This window comes from Balaenoptera acutorostrata, chromosome X, assembly GCF_949987535.1.
Source record: "Balaenoptera acutorostrata chromosome X, mBalAcu1.1, whole genome shotgun sequence".
Taxonomy (NCBI): Eukaryota; Metazoa; Chordata; class Mammalia; order Artiodactyla; family Balaenopteridae; genus Balaenoptera; species Balaenoptera acutorostrata.
In genome coordinates this window covers 128,230,704-128,250,305 of record NC_080085.1, presented here as the reverse complement: position 1 = coordinate 128,250,305, position 19,602 = coordinate 128,230,704, and the positions used below count along the sequence as shown (strand labels likewise).

The 19,602-nt window shown below is 45.5% G+C and overlaps 1 protein-coding gene across 4 annotated transcripts in view; it reads right to left on the bottom strand.

Annotated features, from left to right (window-relative positions):
• The window catches only part of AFF2 (ALF transcription elongation factor 2), a 498,852-nt gene that overhangs the window by 20,281 nt on the left and 458,969 nt on the right, over positions 1-19,602 (bottom strand). For all 4 annotated transcript variants that reach the window (XM_057538448.1, XM_057538450.1, XM_057538449.1 and 1 more), the window contains 6 exons: positions 17,929-18,933; positions 16,347-16,468; positions 12,237-12,459; positions 7,245-7,534; positions 6,607-6,670; positions 3,827-3,963 (listed from right to left, as the gene is read on the bottom strand). In XM_057538448.1, coding sequence (XP_057394431.1) covers positions 3,827-3,963; positions 6,607-6,670; positions 7,245-7,534; positions 12,237-12,459; positions 16,347-16,468; positions 17,929-18,933 — 1,841 coding nt within the window. The remainder of the gene's footprint in view (positions 1-3,826; positions 3,964-6,606; positions 6,671-7,244; positions 7,535-12,236; positions 12,460-16,346; positions 16,469-17,928; positions 18,934-19,602) is intronic.

The window sequence follows — 19,602 nt, the reverse complement described above, 5'->3', positions numbered from 1 at the left end:
GGTGTTCTCATCACCTAAATGCGCTAGCCCCACGTTTGCTCTGGGTGGGAGGACTGAGAAGGGCATGTGGGCAAAAGTGTGCTTTCCTGAAAACATACACAAAATGACGACCACAGGAGTGTCACAATGGCACTGCTGTGACGGATGGAAGCTAGCTCTGGAGAAGCCAGCTATATCCGGAGCCCACGTTCCAGAACAGTGCTGTGGAACTACTGTGGGTCTGGCGTGTGTATAAATGCTGGCGAAATACTGTTTCTAAGAACACTCTAGTTAAACAATATTATTGGCTTTCACTGAGACGTGGACACATATGTCAGTTTCAGTTGCGTTTTTGACAGATGAGGTAAATAATAACACAGCTATGTCTGACCTGAGTGTAGGGAGGCCTCCATCACACAGTTACAAAAGCTGTGTGTTTCTAATGGCTCAGGTGTGGGACATATTCCTCTAGGAAGTGTTTTTTTTGTTTTTTGAGGGAGGTAAATTTCACAGCAGGTAGAGCTCTGAGCGCCCCTAATTTATGGTGCTTGTATATTTTGTCTTTCCATTCTCTTTAATTGTTACTGTTCCACACCGGGGAGATCAAAGGTTGAGTAGTTCCCATTTTTTTTCTTCGAGCTGAGCAGATTCCATTCTGGGCATTTAGACTCTTGAAAATCAATTCATTGCATAAAATCATTGTCTGAGCTTTAATGCCATTTCACAGGTACGCGTGGTGGAATAAGTAACAGGGTTCAGTGTTGCAGAGGGAAGTTGAAGATGTGCGGGCAGCCCCGACTAGCTCTCGATTACGAGAGGGCGATGGCGAGCCCGCACTTTCAGCAGCCTCCCCGGAACACCGGCGCCCCCTATCGCTCTGCTCTCCCCAGTTAACTGCCCCAGTTCTGTCCAGTGAACATTTTCCAACAAAAGGACCCGCGCACTTGATGTGGGTCCCTCCTGTTGTTGCCATATTAAGCAAAAAGGCTTCTTATGATGTCATAAATCTGTCTTTGACAGCTGGATCACTGAAATGTCAAGTCATTGTGATGCCCCACTTGTTTTCACAAGTATATGTCTATTGCAGATTCCCAAGGCTCAGAGCAACCATAATTACTTGAATGAAAAAAATGGGGTGCTCTCTCTGCAGCCAGCATACCGTCAGGGAGAGAGTAATAAAAATCTCTTCAACATAAAATGACGCTACTAAAAACCATGTTCCTCTTACAGTTACCCTCTAATTGCAGCCACTGTGGAAGTGCCTTGATAGTGGACTTCCAATGGCTTACATGGGCCAGAAGACTTAGTTGCTTTAGCCCATTTTATTCCCAACTGAAATTTCTCTCCAAAAAAAAAAAAATTATACACACACATATACTAGAAAATGTAAAGTTCTACATATATAGAGGACATACAAAGTAGCGCATGTAGAACTGGTAAAATCTGGGAGAAAAAAAGACCTGATGACATCTGAGTAAGGCAGATGGACTGGCGGGGGGAGAGGTACACAGGAACTTTCTGTATCATTTCTTATAACTGCATGTGAATATCCAATTATCTCAAAATAAAGTTTCAAAATACCGACTTAAAAGTGAATGGCTATGAATTCTCCATTGACTTTCACCAGGTTCCACTGAAAATATACTCCTATGGGGAGTAAACTATCGCATCATGTAAAAAAAACAACTGTGCTTAGACAAAAAGAAAAAAAAATTTGTAAATAATAAAGGAAAAAGAAGTGTTTTCTAATGGAAATAAATATCACTCAGCGATTCACATGGCATTTTTACCAAAAATGAAATTTGATGTTTTGCTTTTCTATTTAGAGAGCATGTGTTTTCCTAAAAGGAAACAAGAAAAAATATATAGAGAGAGAGTGAAAACACCCATAATTTCACCCCCAATTACAGATATGACCTTATTTCCCTTCCAGCTTGGTCCACGTGCAGAAACATGCTTTTTCTGGTCAGAAATGCAATGTGTCTATAATTCTGTGGCTTGCTTTTACTTTAACATCATATTATAAACATTTTCGTGCAGCTACATAGTCTCCATCATTGTTGCATTTCAATGGCTGCAAATCATTCTGCTGAGTGTACTGCGATGTAATTAATTACCCTTCTACTGTTGATGATTTGGTTTGCTTCTAATTGGGTGCTATAATATAGGCCAAACTGAACACTGTACAGATAACTCGTTCTCCTCTTACAAGTCTTTTCCTCAGTATAGAAAATTCAAATTTCTGGAAGTTGAATTACTGGCTCAAAAGATATGAATGCTCACTTGTATAGGTTTTCCTACACACTACCAAATTGCCCTCAATTTACAACGATCAATTTCCATTCCCATCAACAGCGTGGAGGAGGCCCAGTTCACCATTACTTTGCGTAAGTGCTAACACTAGGTATTAACATTTTTACACTTTCCTGTCAATTTAAAAAGTGCCTTGTTTTAATTTGCATTTGGGGATGAACAGAAGGCATGGCTTTTCTGCAGGCTTGTTCATTAAAGTTTCCCCTCCATTTTGAATCCTTATCGTTTCTGCCAGGATTTTCATCTTGTGCATCTTTGAAAACTGCAGGCAGCCTCTTATAGACACTGAGAAATCAATTTCCCCTTGAAAGCTACAAATGGCGGTGGTGGCTTTCACAGGGCATAGAGTCTGAGAGATACTTTATATACTTCTCAGAGCAGCGAAAAGCCAAAGATGGCTGCCTGGCCTGTCAAGGTAAGGCTGGAACTTTCCTCATCATCTCCCTACTTTGGTGGCTTTAACTAAATCTTCTGATTCTATGTAACCATAGTTTTTTTTCCTTCTTCTTTATAATGGTTCCCATTCTTCTGATCTTTTCAAATGCTTTCCTGGGAAAATATGCATGCTAAATCTGTCCAATGTCTGTCTGAAGGTTTAGGTACAAGAGTCCTCAGATTTGTAACAGTTTATTGCTGATGCAAGAACACAATAAAAAGCAGGCCTGGCATTATTGATTAATCAAGCCAGAGGTGGCTGGGATACAAGGACCTATCAGGTGAAGAACTGCTCACTCAATCAAAAGCCATGATGTAGTCCATCCTGCAAATGAGGGTGCTTATCCACTATTCAGAGGTGGAGGAAATCCTTGTACAAATACCTGCAGATGACTGGAAAGCACTAGAATGGATAGCATTTCTTCTCTTTCCCCTTCTTACAAGAATTTTTTGATTACCCACAAACTCCACTGCACCAAGAGCAACAGGCCAGAAAATTTCATTCAAAATGCAAATGAAACCAATAATCTGTGCCGTTAATACACCCTTCCCTACTATCGACCTCATCTCTCCCCTCCCCCTGCTACCACCTTGACTGTCCCTCAAATTCCAGATGCATGGAACGTCTACTCCACAGCTGCGGCCTCCAAAGCTGACTTTGTGTTGGAACAGTGCCCCTCCGTTTTTAATAACTGAGGCAGAAATTTTTAGAAAACATGGTTTATAACAGAAATCCCAATAGCACCGCTTTTTGTGAATTATAAAACTGCGCTTTGAAAAGACAAGTGTCTACGCCAAACAGTGAAATGATGATACTTTACTTGCATCCACTACCTTTCCATTTTAATTTTATGAATATTGCAAATTGTAACACTCACGTTATAACCTCTGAAGGGGATAACTGATACAAGCAGTGTCCATCAGTTATAAATTTTCCATGACATGAATAAAATGGCAAGAACGAATTATGATGACTTCTAAGAAGAAGATGCCTTGGATGAATCATTATTACGTGGAAGTGATAGTTTTCAAACATAGCAAGCAGCTTCTAATTATGACTGGAAAGAGCTCAGGAAGAAGGCAGCAGAAAGGCACGAACCTGAGAAGCTCCACAGTCTCTGAGTACATGGTGTACGGAGACTTGGCTTCCAGAGGGTCGCGCTCCATCGCGTTGCCACATTCGGTGAAGGACAGGGCTGCGTCGGCATAATTCACGGCTTTGCCAAATTTCTCAAACTGAAACAGGAAGAAGACTTGTCAACATGACGGTTCCTCTTCTCTCCTTCATCTAAAGCAGTGGTGTTCAACCCGGGGCAACTTTGCACCCCTCCCCCAGGGAACATCTGGCAATGTCTGGAGACCTTTTTGGTTGTCACCACTAGGGATGAGGGGCATCTAGTGGACAGAGGCCGGAGATGTTGCTAAACATCCCTCAATGCGCAGGACAGCTCCCACAGTGGAGAACCGCCCAGCCCAACAGTGCCAAGGTTGACACATGGAGGGGGAGCAATTAGGAATTTGTCTAGACGAGGATGTAACTGATTTCAGGTTCTATCGCCATGACATGGAGGCTGGTTGAGAAGAGAAAACTGCAGCCAAGGTATCATGTCTTTGTGGTATTCCTGTTGTTGTTACCTTTTTGGTGGACCAGGATCCAAATCACTGCCTCGACTAGTTTCTCTTGACTACATTTACTAGACTGGTCATCATAATGTCCTCTAGACAGAGCTTGCAATGAAACCCCGCTTTTTACAAGCCTCCTGGACAACGAACCCATTTAGTCTTTGCTTGGAACTCTAGATGAGCACATCATCCCCACGCCCAGAAGAAGAGTAACAAATGGATGCTATCGCCATGAAAAATGGAAAGTTGCAGTGTGGCTATTGACGATAATCACATCACTTTCACTGTAAATGATGGTCTGAAATAGTGTGTCAAAAAGCCCCCAAATATAGCACTACTAAATATTTTAGTTTAGTAAAATTTTATTGCAGAAGGTTTTAGCCCTGATAATGGTCACGATTAAACTGACTTAGACATACTGATTTCTTTTTTATGTGTAATGAATATTATATATGACACCTTTATAGTGAACATTTTCTAACAGTATTTAACATTTTCAATTTTTGATAGCTGGATGGAAGAATTCCACTAATGCAGAATTTTATGTGAAAGAACCAATAGAATGCAGATTGAGCTATTTTAATTTTCTTGTATACCTTTTATCAAAATATTTTCTATGCAACTGTGAAGGTTTCAATTCTCAAAACGTCAGAGTAGCTGTCCCTAGCAAAGGATTAAGTACATCTATAAAATGATGAGTTACAGGTCCTGCAGAATCTCTTGCTGTAAATGACTCTCTTTGCAATAAATGTTCTCCAGCTTTTATGTACTGCAGGAATTCTGTGGTTTCCTTTCTGTAAGCTGTTGTGGAAAAATAGCGGTTTCAGCCCAATTCAAAGCGATTTTATGAAAACCTCCATCTCCTCTTGCCTTACAAGATTATTTCCTCAGGTCATCTGACTCTGATTGGCTCTCCCCTGTGGAAATTAAGCTTTACATCCTGATTTTTGAAACTGACTTTTCATTTGCAAGCCCATAGCTGGAAGGATCCTTAAAGATCACCTGGCCCAAATCTCTCTTTTTCCAAAAGGAATAACTGAAGTCCAGAGAGAAGACTACATGGGCCACAGGGCCAATTAGGGGCTTGAACTCCAAAGGAGTGCCTAGCTCTGGTGTAGACATAAGCCAAGCAAAGACATCTTCCTCTAAATGAGTATTTCTCAACCTTTTCTTTTTTTCTTATCATTCCTCCCCACCCCCACCCCCCCACCGAGGGAGATTTTTTTAGATTTTTTTTTCACACACCCCATGGAAATTTTAATACTAAAGACATACCAATTATCTCCTTATGTACCGCGGCCCTTTGGAGGGCAGTGGATGGTGGCCACGCGCAAGTCACGGCGCAGAGACCATCGTGGTCCTCCATTACAGCCCTCCCAGTGGCAAACAGCACAGGGCAGCTAAGTCCTGGCTGGACACAATGTGATTATGGAGGATGTGATTTTTTTTTAACCCAACGGAGTTGAACTGACACCTCTAATTATGCTGGGCTTTAGTCAAAGGTGAGGACCCTGAATTTAGGGCAGTGGTTCTCAACCTTGGCTGCACTTGGGAATCACCCGGGGGGAGCTTTAACACCCATGCCTGGGTCCCAGTGTCGGAAATTCTGATTCCATTTCTCTGGGGTGTGGCTTGGGCATCAGGGCTAGTTTAAAGCTCCCCAAGTGATTGTACCACATGATTGAGATCCCCTGTTAGGTGGCTCAGTCAATCAGACGACCCCCCCATGCTCTCACAACCCCTGGAGGCAGTGAGGCCAAGTGTCGGGGGAAATCCAGAGAACAGAACTTCCTTTCTGTGTGCAGGGACCTAGGCTGGCTGTGGGCCTCACTCTGGAAACATGTCATCAAATGCAGCAAGGAGCTGAGATTTTTCTACAGACCTGAGTTTCCCAGAGCCGATGACTGAGGCCACTTAACTGCCCACACCAGTTCGGGTTTACTGGAACCCATGGGAGCTCCCACCTTCCCCAGGGCAGTTTCAAAGGTCATTTCAAAGTCACTTGAAAGACAGTACAAGCCATTGAGCTTCTGGAGTTGAAGCAAGGGGAAGAAGAGCGGGAAAACCAAGAATGGCGGGGCAACATGGCACTAAGACCTTGGGGAATCCCGGTGCTAAGGAATTAACCAGCTCCAATCTCTCTATGTCACAGCAGCAATGAAAAGGTTTGACTCGTGTTCGTGAAGTGGCTTCTTTGTTTTCCTTCAAAGCCTAATACCTGAATGAGAGGAGAGCAACGGGAGAAAGGAAACCTACCAGTGCATCAGCTTTGTGCTTCAGCTTCTTCGCCTCTTGCATGTAATAATCAGCGTTGTGAACCCTAAACAAACAAAACAAGCATGTTCAGAAAGCAATGTTTCATCTTTTCATTAAAAGACCGAATAGTCACAACTTTGGGGGGCTATAAATCCATTCCTATACAATGCCTTGAACAGGGCCGATGAATGCTTGTCATGCATATAATAACCAAGCTTGAAATAGTCCAGTGAATGAAATCGGAAGTGCTTAATGGCCCATTAGGATAAATACCCACATCCTCCGACCCCAACCATTCCAGCTGCCCAAACAGATCCAAGAGAACCTAGCTATAATGCTCTTTGCTGGCACACAGGTCTATCTGAGGACACGGGTAAGCAAGGAGGACCAAGCAAGCTGGGATTCAGCACCTGCCTTCGGAATCAGTAACAGAGCTCCACGATTAAAATGGGCCAGCGACGTTTCTCGATGGGGATAGAGGTGTGTGTGAGGAGGAGGAGGAGGAATCTACTTTCAAGGCTATAGGAGCTGCACTGCTGCCTCTGAGGTCTTATTTCGGGTGACACATGCGCGGTGCTCGAAAAGCCATACTGCCCCCACCCCCATTCACCACTCCAGAGAATCTGGGGACAACATACGAGTCATCAAAAGTGAGCTTGGGTCTCCGGACATTGGTAGTGCTGCTGGACAGAACGGGCAGGGCCGCCCAGGATGTCATCTCCAGGTGACTGCTGTCCATGAGGCCAGTAGTGATGGTGGAGGTGATGGTGGAAATGGTAGTGGTAGTGGTAGTGGTAGTGGCAGTGGCCGTGGCAGTGGCCGTGACAGTGGCGGTGACAATGGCAGTAGCAGTGACAGTGGCAGTGGCAAGACCAGTGTTGGTGACAGTGATGGTGGCAGAGGCTGCCTTTTTTGGAGTGTCTCCCTCCTGGGAAAAAGGAGGACAAAGAATTTCCATTAGGTCCAGATTTTTAGAGCATCTTTTCATAAATGCTTTGCATGTCAAGCACACTAGGAAACGAGACGAGAGAAAAGAAAACAATGCACACAGCTGGAGGATACACAGGTGACCCTGCTATATGTCATGAGCTCCGGGAATCACCAGCTTTTGTTCTATGATGACACCAAACACCAAGCTAGTCACGCGCTGTGACTACAGAGCTCCCTCGTCCCAGTAAGACGGTCGTTGGCGAAGGTCTAAATCCAGTTGGGGACGTGAGGGGGGAGGGGAAGAATGGGAAAGGGAGGGAAGGATAGAGAGAGGGAGAGAGAGAGGAGAGAGCGAGATTATCACCCTGACGTGTGTATTTTTGATAAGGGAACCAGCCCAGAAACTTTCTCTAGGGTAAGAAAAGTACTCTAGTCACTCTGCAAAATACCAGATCCAGGGCAGCAAAATGCCAGCACACCAGGCATCGTACTGCAACAGTCAGTACCCTGGGACCGAGGCTGAGGCTGCCTTTCTGTTCACCCGAGGCCTTGACCGCTTTCCCGCTAGGGGATGCCACAGGAAGGTCTCTTCATTTCCAAGCCTTGGGAGAGTGAAAGCTCATCTGTACCAGGTCAAAAATCAAAGGAGTCAGAGACTTCTGAGTTCCACCCTGAACCGTCATTGCCATAGAAAGAATGGGATCCAGATGAATGAAGCAGGTGGGAAGATTTGTAACGATGTGACACTCTGTGTCACGAGACCACCTGCCGTGTTCACACCGCTGACTCTGCCCCCATGCCCCCATCTGGCAACTGCGGGACGATCCTGACTGTTCTACCTCTGAGCGTACTTGCCGTGGTGCCTCTTCTGCCCTCTGCTCTAAGGTTGGCATCCCCCAACGTTCTTTCCTCAGCTCTTCTCCCTTGACCTTGACAGAATTTGCCAATCTTGTGTGCACTGGCACAGATCTGACAATAAGCAGATAAGGTTTTCCCCAAGGGAAACCTCCACCTTACCCTCTCTCTGATGCTCCTGCAGTGATCACTTCTGGAGAGTTCCACCAAGATGGCCCATTAGCACCTCAAATTGCTCTGAAACCAAACTGACATCCAAAGCAGTCCCCTTTTTCTGTGAATGGCAGGATGGTCTCCCCTGTCACCAAGGCTGGACTTCTCCAGGCCGGTAAGGGCATGGTGGTCATCCCCGGGCTGGGAGCATCAGAACCGGTGTCTCCCCGCCTTGCCTTCCATCTGAGCTGCTCTGCTTTAACCAGTTTTAGATATTGAAGTTCTGTAAATTATTTCATTTCAAAACATGATCATGCCCCTGAAACTCTTTTTGAAAACCACTGCTCTACTCCATCTCTTATCTCTCCTTCTCCATCACCCTCGTCCAACCCATTACAAAGTCCTATTCACTCCCTCTCCCCAGTGTCTCACAATCTGTCCCTTCCTCCTCTGAAGCCTCAAAGCGCAGGCTCTCGTGGCTTCAGCCAGAGTCGATCACACAGCCTCCTGGCCGAACGCCCGACCTCTGAGCCAGCTTTTCCAATCACCCTCCCTCTGCTGCCTGCCAGCCTGAGCTTCCTGAACCGAGCTCCCTGCATTTCACTGCCTTGCGGCGGAGTGCAAACCCCAGGCTGAGCTCCTCTGCTGGTGCGTAAGGCCCTTCCTGACCTGGCTTCACCCTTCCCGACTCCCTCCGACGAACCTGCCACCAAACTGAACTCATCAGGCTTTCTCCACTTTCCTGCTCTGGGTCCTTCGCAGTCTTAGGGTTGAAAAGGCCTCCTCTTCGTTACTTTTTTCACCTTGCGATAATGTACTGTATTTTTTCATTTTTTAAACTGAGGTAAAATACACATGACATCCAATTTACCATCTCAACCATTTATAAATGTCCAGTGCGCTAGTGTTAAGCACATTTACATCAGCGTGCAACCCATCTCCAGGGCTCTTTGATCTTGCAAAGCTGAAACTCTTGTGCCCATTAGGCCATAACCCTCCATCCCCTTACTAACCCCAGCCCCTGGCAATCACCCTTCTAGTTTCTGCCTTTGCAAATCTGACTCCTCGAGGTACCATGTGTAAGTGGAATCATACACTCTTTGTCTGTTTGCGCCTGGCTGATCTCATTTAGCATAATGTCCTCAAGGTTCACCCAAGTTGTAGCACATGTCAGAATTTCCTTCCTTTTGAAGACTGGATAATATTCCACTGTGCGTAGAGACCACACTCTAGTTTAATCATTTCCCCTCATTACTAAACCCTACTTAACACTCTCAGCTCAACCCAGCTCAACAAATGCCTTCCCAGGAAAACTGCCTCATGTATATGGCCAGAAGTGCTTTAAACCTTTTTGGTCCCTTTAGAGGTGGGAAGAGCGTGTCTCAAGCCCTCCCCTAAGACACCAATCAGCAGCTATTTCGTATCCGAGTCTATTGAGCACATGTCTCATTGCTCACCTTAGACTGGGAGCCCTTTCAGCGCTGGGGCCGTCTCTGATTTATGACACTCCCACCCCAGCCCCGTCCCGCTACCCCACTGCCCAGTGCACTCAGTGATTTGCTGAACGCAGGCCTGCCTGCCTTAATCAAAAGGGTCACTTTACAGCGAAAAGTCAAATGTGAACATTTCTTATATCCATGAAAGTCTTATCTTTTCCGCTTCATCCTGGACCTTCCGATTATCAAAAATTCTTACCATCAAGAGCTCATTGCGGTAACTATGCTGAGAGACTGCACATCTAAAAATGGTTATGGTGGATACGGAGAAAATCATTTAAAGTTCATCACGGATTTTATTCAGCCCAAACACATAAAAAACTCAGAGGCTTCTGAACTCCTAAGCCAGCTCCACGCTTCTACCGCCAAAGCCAGATGACCCAGACCAAACAGCTGAGTCAGCCCCAGAGAGAGCCACGTGTCTCTACGGCCAAGATAGGTGACAAGAACCCTGAAACGCCACGTCCACCACGCACATGGAGGTGATGTCGGTCCTGGCATATCTGACTGGAAACGGCCGCGTTCAGCCATGATCATGTAAGTCATATAAACACGTCCTCTGTTGACCCTCACTCATCCATTGAGTCAACAAACAGGACTTCGTGCATACATGGGACAGAGAAGACTCTGAGAGCAGAAAATGGAAAACGCTTTTGGAGCTGGAAGAACCTGTATAGATCATCTAGTCAAATTTACTCATTTCATGGACTCAAAGAGGTTTCACAATTTGCCCAAGGTCACAGAACAGATTTGCCGCAGTGTTGGCACTATGTGTCAAGCAAGTCTCTTAACTTCCACAAAGTCTCTCAGATTTCAAGCCATTCGTAGAAAAAACTAATGGCCAAAGAAGACGCAACAGGAACTCAATCCATCATGGGGACCCCGGTGATTTCCTTAAGAAGAATGATCCATTTCTAGGTGAAAATGTAATCATATTTATCAGGTTTTCCCAGTAGTTTTCAGCTCTTGTGGAAATGCCTTTGCAGGATCCTCTTATTATCATGGTCGTAATAACATCTGTATTAAGCATCTAATTATTTGCGACCATGTACTAGGCGCTATATGAAGAGAATTGTCTAGATGTGGCGCATGCCCTCCAAAAGCTTGCAGTAGAAGAAAGCCTCCGTTGGAGTTTGTAACATTAATTACATTCAGTATGAAAAATAGGATTGATAGTGTAATTACTGTTTAGAATAGACAGTTTCATTCCTAACATTATAAGTCAGCATCTTTAAATGTGAATGCAAATATAATGTGGGCACACACACATACAAATTTCATTTGGAAAATGACAACTTTGTAATAGAGCAATTTCTTTATGTCACCAATAAAATTTACCTAGATATGTATGTCATCTAGTCATCTCAGATGATGGAGGACTTTAAATTGTGGTCCTTAAGGCTCAGAGGCCTCGTGGCTTTTCATGAAGTGTTGTTAAATGGGCGCTTTTGGTTCAGGGGCCACCGGGTTGGCGCTAGACATTTGAAAACTCATTGATTTTCACGCATTTGCTTTTTATACGACACTTAAAGGAGATCAGATGCACATGGATGCTGTATCTCCACATACGTGCATTTACCCAAAAAGGCAGGTACATTTGCCATTAATATTCACTAGCGACACTATCGCTCATGGTTTTCACGGTTCAGGTACCTATACCTGGGGCAGATAAAAAGACATTGTGTATAGATGTGAAAAGTGATACAACTTCTCAATTATTTATGCTAATCGAGCAGCAGTGCAGAAAATCGAAAGGATGGGATAATCCTTTAGTTTGGCTTAGAGAACCACAATTGTGTGATTTTAGCAACAGATTCACCTTTTAAACTCCATCCTTTTGAGTCACTATTTTAAAACACAATTCACACCTGCTAAGCTGGGTGGTGGAAAGATGTAACTTGGAGTCCCGGCCCCAGTTCCATGACCTTGGGCAATTCCGTCCATCTGTTCTCTCCCTTTCAGTAAATGATCAGTGCCTCCCATGTGCCAGATGCTGTGGTCAGTATTGTGGAAGTGTCCCCCACCCCCGAGATCTGAAGGGACTGGACCAAAGGACGTCCAAGGCCCTGGATGCCTGCATAATAATCTGTTTGGAGAAGTAAGACTGGAATGAAAAATTCATCTTGAGTTCAGTTAGATAAGCTGGGTCTACTTGTTTCCACCTGACAATGATAAGATTTCTTCTAAGATGCTTACATTTGCAGATATCCCTTTGAAAGTAGCACAGAATTTGCCTTCACTCCTCTTAGGTTTGGTCGAGGTGATCTGTCCAGTCATAGGGATGGTCTTGTCTTGACTGAAGGGACCATTATTGCCGCTGATGTTCCTGCGGCGTGGAGGATCCTCTGGCAGTGGGGAAAGTGGAGGGGGAAACAGCTTTTCTTCTTTTCTTCTGTTTGCTCTCCTGGATGAATTATTTCTGTGTAAACAAAAAGTATAGGGTGTCAGAAAATTTTGTCTCTCTTTATTCTGATCTTTCCCATGATGCTGGTACTTTCAGCTAAAGTAATATGTTGGTTGATGGCCCTTTACTTGTGGTGAACAGTATACATAAAAATGCATAGAGACATAGATATCTATAGAGAGGGAGCCCTCCCTATCGACTGAGTTATAGATAAATGCAACCATATGTATCTAAGAATAAACATGGGTCTTTGAAACAGAACTCCAGGATAAATGGGATAAATGGAAATGTCTAATGGAGTGTTGCCCCAGTGTGATACTTGTAACCTTTTAAGATTACTGTTAAGTAGATTTTTATGGAAAATCCAATGCAGACTTTAATCCCATCATTTTTTAGGATGGTTCCTACTTATTCTGCCCTACGACTTAACTGCATAGTCACACAATAAACGGTACAATAAACAATTAGTGGAAGGATACTTTCTTAAGAAATACTATGTTTATACATTACACAGAAATAAATAATGCACTAAATACTTTTGGGTTACATTGCAAATTGTATGTTCCAACTGTTCTACCCAAGGCATAATGAGCCCCTGACCTTAAGTTGTTATACTGAAGTACTGATGTACTCCGGTTTACAAAAGTCCATTTGAAAAATATTTTGTCATCTTTCCATCAGACATCTGCAGTCCTAGAAGTGCTCCTGTGCTTTCAAACTGATTTATCTGCCCATTAAGTGGGCATCGTCAAATAGACTGAGACTTCAAATAAAACAGAACAACTAAAACCTTATGCTAGCTGCTTAACATGGTAATTGGGCCATGGATTTTTATTTTAGTTACTGTCTTCGACTAATCAATGAAGATTACTTGAATTTTAATCTTTTCTTAGACAACTAATATTGTACTGTGCAGCCATTTACTTCTCATGATTATTGACTACAATTTTCAACAGCAAATTAAGTCAACAAGAATTTATGGTTTCCTCTTGGTCAATTTCAGTCAGTGTCTAGAAATATAGATTTACAATATCTCAAAGCAACAAATCAAAGATGAACAAGCACTCAAGTGGTTTGATTTCCTGAAATGGTAGAAGTCAATGCAGTCCCCTCGTTCCACTTCTGCTGCCCAAATTTGCCATTTGTAATAATATTTGTCATCTTCTGTTTCATAAATGAGGTCCTATGTCAATTTTTGTCAGGCAGCCGAATTTTCAGAAAATTCACTGTTTCTGCCATTACCTTAATGGATTAAAATTAATTACAAAATATTTGCCAATGGATTTTTTAAATTGCTTGGGCATGAAGAATCATTTTAAGATGGTGGCGATGCCTGATGAAAATAATGGTGAAAATATGGATTAGGATGCACGTCCACGGGGAGGCTCCACCAACATCAGCCCACACTGAGTATAATCATCACAGAGGAATCGGACTCTGGGGAATTCACGTAGAAAGGAGTCAAGCATTGCTGTAGCATCTATAGGAGTGACTGGGTTCCTTACCTATGGCCACTCCCGCACTACCTGAGCTGCCGGAGAAGACGGTGGGCTGCAAGGGGAAAAGCTGTTCCCTACAGGCAGTCCATTTGCCATTGGCAACTATCGTTGTGCTAGGCCTCCCCATCTGTCATTGTACACAGTACACCGTTCCCAGTACAGTACATTCAGTGCAATGGGCACAGTCATCTGGCCCCCTTTCCATCTGTATGATAGTGACCTGGAACCATGTGGCCTTTAATGACTTCCTGGGTGAAAGACACCCAGGGAGCATTTTCTAGAGACCACTCTGTCACCATTATGGCTTCTTACTATAAGGGCACCGCTTGTATAGGCTCTGGCTCTTGTATAGGAGGACAGCAGGCAAGAGAGTCCCCCATTTAATGCCTCAGAGGCCCTTCTCATGGTTCAAGCTCCAAAGAAGGGGCAAGGAACTCATCAGGGCCCTTCTGGTGGACGATGGGCAACTCCAGGTGTCATAGTCTGGTGTGGCATCCTTTGCTAGGTTTAGAATATTCATTGAGAAAAGTGAATGTTGTCTTATAGAAATTTCCAAGGATTTAGTCTGAAGGGTCAACAAAGCACAAAGGAGCAGACAAAGCTTGAGGAGAGGGCTTCCAGGAGAAGACCTCCGAGAGGTCTGTCCTGCTTCCTTCTCCCTAAACTCCCGAGATTTTCCCGCAGACATGGATTTGCTGGATGAGTGTTAAGAACCCGATCCAGGCCCTTCCTGAATGATAAATGCTAGGTAATTACTGCTCTCCGAACTACTACCAAAGCAGAAAGATCGTAAGGACCATGAGGTAAAACACCATTTTATGAGAACGAATTTGAATTATTAGACATTGATTTAATATTTGATCATCTCTCTTCCATGAAATGGGGACCAGTGACAGATCACTGGGTCGCTGAAGGAGGCTCGCAATGGGGACTGATGGTGTGGCAATGCCCCACAGCTCCCTGGCTCTGCCTTGTGCCCTCAGGAGGCCCGGCCCGAATAGATAGAATCTGGGAACTGGAGCAGTACCGCCACTACAGGGATACCACTTTAGCCCTTCCTCCTTGGAAAGTAGGAGGGCCCTGGAATGACAGTGTTTGACCACTGGGAAAGAAGTCTGTTTCCCCACATGCCTGGCCCACCCTGGGGTAAAAAGGGTTGGTTTGCTCCCCTGGAAGAGTTACTAATTCTGAGAACTCCAAGTATGTGAAGGGATATTTCCGATCAAATTATGCCAGGGAACACAGATGCCTGTCACAAAGAGCTTCGGGTCCACAGGGAGACGGGCAGCCTAGGGCCAAATCTCCTTATTATACTGAGCGGATCCAGCGGTCATTGGTCTTTTCCTACCTTTCATCTCTAAACAACAAGGATCCAAACAAATGTAAGCTGATAACTTATTTCCGACATCTTATCTGTGGCAGATTGATGCCCTATCGCTGATGTTAAACAGTAATCTGTGAAATCAATTGTTAGCAGCAGTTAGCCATATTGCCTCTCTGCTCTGGGCTGCTAATAGGCTCCAAAACTGGTCGTTGATGGAAGTAATCTCTAATTTTGAATGAATTTATGGCAGTAATCCAGACGGAATGGTTCCGGTAGCTGACACGATTGTTAGGGAAATGATAGGTATAAGACGGAGGGACTCCATCACAATGTTTGGTAGGGAAGGCTGGGGTCGTGTGAGTGAGGACAGGACAAGGAGGCCTCCTGCCTGACTCTGGCACCTTCTGCAAAGAGGGAGATGGGAGAAGAGGTGCCAGCTGATCGGCATTAACGCGTCCATCCCTAGCCGGCTTTTCCCAGCACAGGACTGCCTGGGGTTGGGGGGCACTCCCAGACAGCTCACGTCTCTGGCCTCCCCTTGGCCTCTGAGGAGTTCAGCATGGAGCTGCTAGCCCTCTAGCTTCACATTAGCGTTGAGAAATGACACCAAAGAGGAAGCGGCAGCTGAGCCATCCTGTTGAGGCCAAGGGGTTGCTTTCCAGGGAAACCTTTTTATTTATCACCATCAGAACTGGAAATTGCCCAGAAGGAGGTGACTTGGCTCAAGGGACAGGTGTCTCTTGAAGCTGCCCCTTTTAAATTCATTTACTTCCTCTTACCCTTCACTCAGTGCTAAAAGTTCACTTTCGCCGATTTTGGTCATCAATCTGAGTTGGAATAAAGAAATGTTGCTAAAAAGCTCAAGGAGTCACCCCAAATCTGGCAGCCTGAGCGCCACCCTTTATCCCACCCTTGTTAGACTGGTGGTCAGAGACAGCTGTCAGGACAGGACTGAGAGACTCCTGTTTCTTACCTAACATTCCTCTGGGACAGGACCCCCTGCCCCCGGCCAAGGGTTCATTTGGGATTTCTTAAGAGTCTGAACAAGCAAAGTATCCTACAGCCCAGGGCAAACTCACTCTCTAGTGCTGGGAGGCTTCTGGGGAGGAGCTGGTGAGATGCAAGGTGGTAGCAGGCAGATGGTGGCCGCCTCCTCCAGCCGTTGCTTCTTCTCAGGGATTTTCTCCGCAACTTCTGTTGGCTTTAACAGGAAGAAAAAATACACAGAGTCTGAAATCCACGGCACATGCAGGCATTTAAAAACAATGAGCAAGGGAGACAGCTGGCTTCTATTTTAAGTCCTAGATTAGGTAGGGGAGTTAAAAGTGCACCTTTGATCAGACGGAAAAGCGATCAGTCTTGCCTCGCCTACTCCAACCAAGAAGCTGGCATCTGAGAGGGTGAAGCTGTGATGTGAGCCTCTGATCGGGTGGCACAGGGATCTCATACCAAAAGTAAAGAGAATCTATAATTTTCAGACACTTCTCCCAGCAACAATGCCTCCACAAATGAGTAGTTTAGAAACTAACAAACACTGCAATTCTAACACGGCATAAATCCTGTCCAAGCACCCTGGGGGTTTAGGGTAACATATAAAGGTCACTTCTACAACCAAAAATATGCAAGGAAATTAACCATACGCAAGGCACACCTTTGGACCTTCATGTACTGGTTCTGAAGGTACACTTTAACTCCTGGTTTTACTGCTGTCATCACTAAGAGCAGGGAAACAGTGATAGGGCAAGGTCCCTTGCCCTATCAGACTTTTTGGTCCTCCTATTTGGACCAGACTTTGGTCCCTATTTCAGAATACTCTCATTGAATAAGTTGGTGCACAGCTCAGAGATAAAACCGTCTGTGAACCTCTAAAGCTGAATGATGACTTAAATCACCCTTGCAGGATTCCCCATGGCAGCCGTTCAAAATAATATTACTCAAATATCACCGTGAGATGATGTTACACTAAAAGACTACTGTGAGATCCAGAGATGGAACACAACGAACTTACTGGACACAAACTCCCTTCCCCAGATGCACGTGAAATGGAAGAGGCCATTGTGGGTTTCACCTTCTGATTATATCTGTAGCCCTGGAACCCAACCCTAATGCCTTGCAGGTGAGATTTTCACGAGTCAAGCCGACCACACAGGTCAGGGGGCCAAGCAGGTTGGACAGAACGTGTGTCTAGCAGGAGCCAGGATAATCAAAATATAACTGAGTTGCAGGGATCCTGATGTTTGTATGGAGAAATTAACAAGGCCTAGAGGATGCACGTTGACCTTAGGAGTCCTTGGTGCCCTGCTGCTGCTGGTGGGGTGGGGGACTACAGAATAATGACCCATGAATCTGGGAAGCAGGAACAGCTTAAGGAGCCAACCTGGGGGACTGGCTGCCTGGGGAAGGAGCCTCTTCATATTCTTCATTGCTACACATCACGTGCCATATTGGATACTCTTGACATTGGTTGTCAGACCTTGATTATCCCTAACACTTCCTCCCTGGTCATGTCAAATACCGCTTTTCCCACGGAAAGCACCGTTGCCTTCCCCAAAGACTGCAATCCACTGCCACCAGCCTGCTGGAAACGGAGACTCAAGACCCAAGTAGCTCACAGACAGCCGCTGCTCGCGCTCACGTGGCAGGCCACACCTGACAGCTTACCTTGTGCTTACGCTTGCCCTTGGGGGCGGGTTTATCCACAGCCGCGGCAGCTGCCTGCCGCCTGGGCTTTGACGCTGTCTCCTTGTGGTCTGGCTTGGCCGGCGCCGCTTGCGGTGAGTTGTGGCCAGGCACTCGAGACAGTAGGTCGAGGTCAATCTTCACCCAGAGATTCTTCAGATTCTCGTGATCTCGGAGAGGAGACAGAAGCTCGGTTTGCGTGACAGAAATGGGTGAAAAAGTAGGCTCCTCAGTCGGGACGGGCGGGTTGCTGCCGCTGTCGCTGCTGAAGGTGCTGAGGGTCAGGCTGGCCCCGCAGGTGTCCTTGGACTTGGCAGTGTTGCCCCCAGGAGCCATGCAAGGAGGCAGGACTTTGATCTGCAGGGTCTCTTCCTGATCTGTGTTGGAATCAGACATAGACGAATCGGTTTCAATGAATTCCCGGGACTTCGGCACGATCTTGCCAGGCCCTCGGTACTTCTTCTTCTCGGCAGCCAAGGGGATGCTGGGCCTCGGTTCTTTCCTAGGGACCGGCTTGTGGGCGGTGGCTTTGTTGCGGCCTCTCGGGGGGTCAGGAAGCTCCATGCTTTCCTTTTCTTTGGGAGTGCTGCTGGTGATATTTGGTTTGGGCCAGGTAAATTCCTCAATGCTGGGGTTCTTCTCGACCCTCTTGGGCTGTTTTTTCCCAATTGTCCTTTGAGATGCTGTCTCGAGAGTTGTCGACAATTTATGCTTCAGAGCCTTTGTTTCTGGAATTTTCGGGGTGGGCCGTGGACAGGCTTTCTCCCTGATGAGACTGAGGAGAGGCCTCTCTTTGGGTTCAGCCAGGACCTGGCTGGGGTTTTCCTTCACGTTGACCTGGACTTCCATTGGCTGTATGATTGGAGGAGGTACAGAAATCGTCTCCATGGGTGTTTCATTTTGGCCGCAAATAAACGACTTGTTCTGAGATGTCACTTTGTTAAGCCATTTGTCCAGCTGCCACTTGTTGGTGGAGGGCGGCTCAGGCTGCAGATTGAGAAACAGCGGGAAGAATGAATTTCACCTTTGGGAAGAAGTCAGGAGGACCCTCAGTGCACTGACTGTTGGCTGATAAAAGCTTGGGCTGTTAAGTGACCATTCACACATTTAGAAACATACACGGAATTCACATTCATCACGTTCCCTAGTTAGCCAAATACTCCACAAACCGGCTCCAATCTACTTATTTAAACTAAGTTCCACTGCTCTTCTGAAACTATCCCCTACTTTGGCCAGCAAGGAAGGAATTGTTCACAGAGAGTTTTTCCAGAGAGTGGGCAGGGAGGCCTGGGAGGGAATCTGGTTCCCAAAGTCCTTTGGTGGGACTCATTACTCAACCTCTTACCAGGAGGCCGAGGTAGTGATCTCTGGTCCTGAAAAGAAATGTGAGCGTGCCTCAAGTGTAACTCAAAAGGAAAGGCTTTGTCCTCTGCCAAACTGCCAGGGCCTCCTATACGATGCTGTAATTCGCGGCAAAAAGAAGAGGCCTTTTGTATTTTCACTGAAGGATGAAAAGATTTGACTTCCAAAAACACCACTGCACTTTCCTCGGTGTATGGGCAATACCCAATTTATGGGGACATGCATGCAGACATTAGCGTCTGCCGTTAAGCCATGGAAATGATGCGTACAATTCGGGTGCCTGATTCCCAAGTC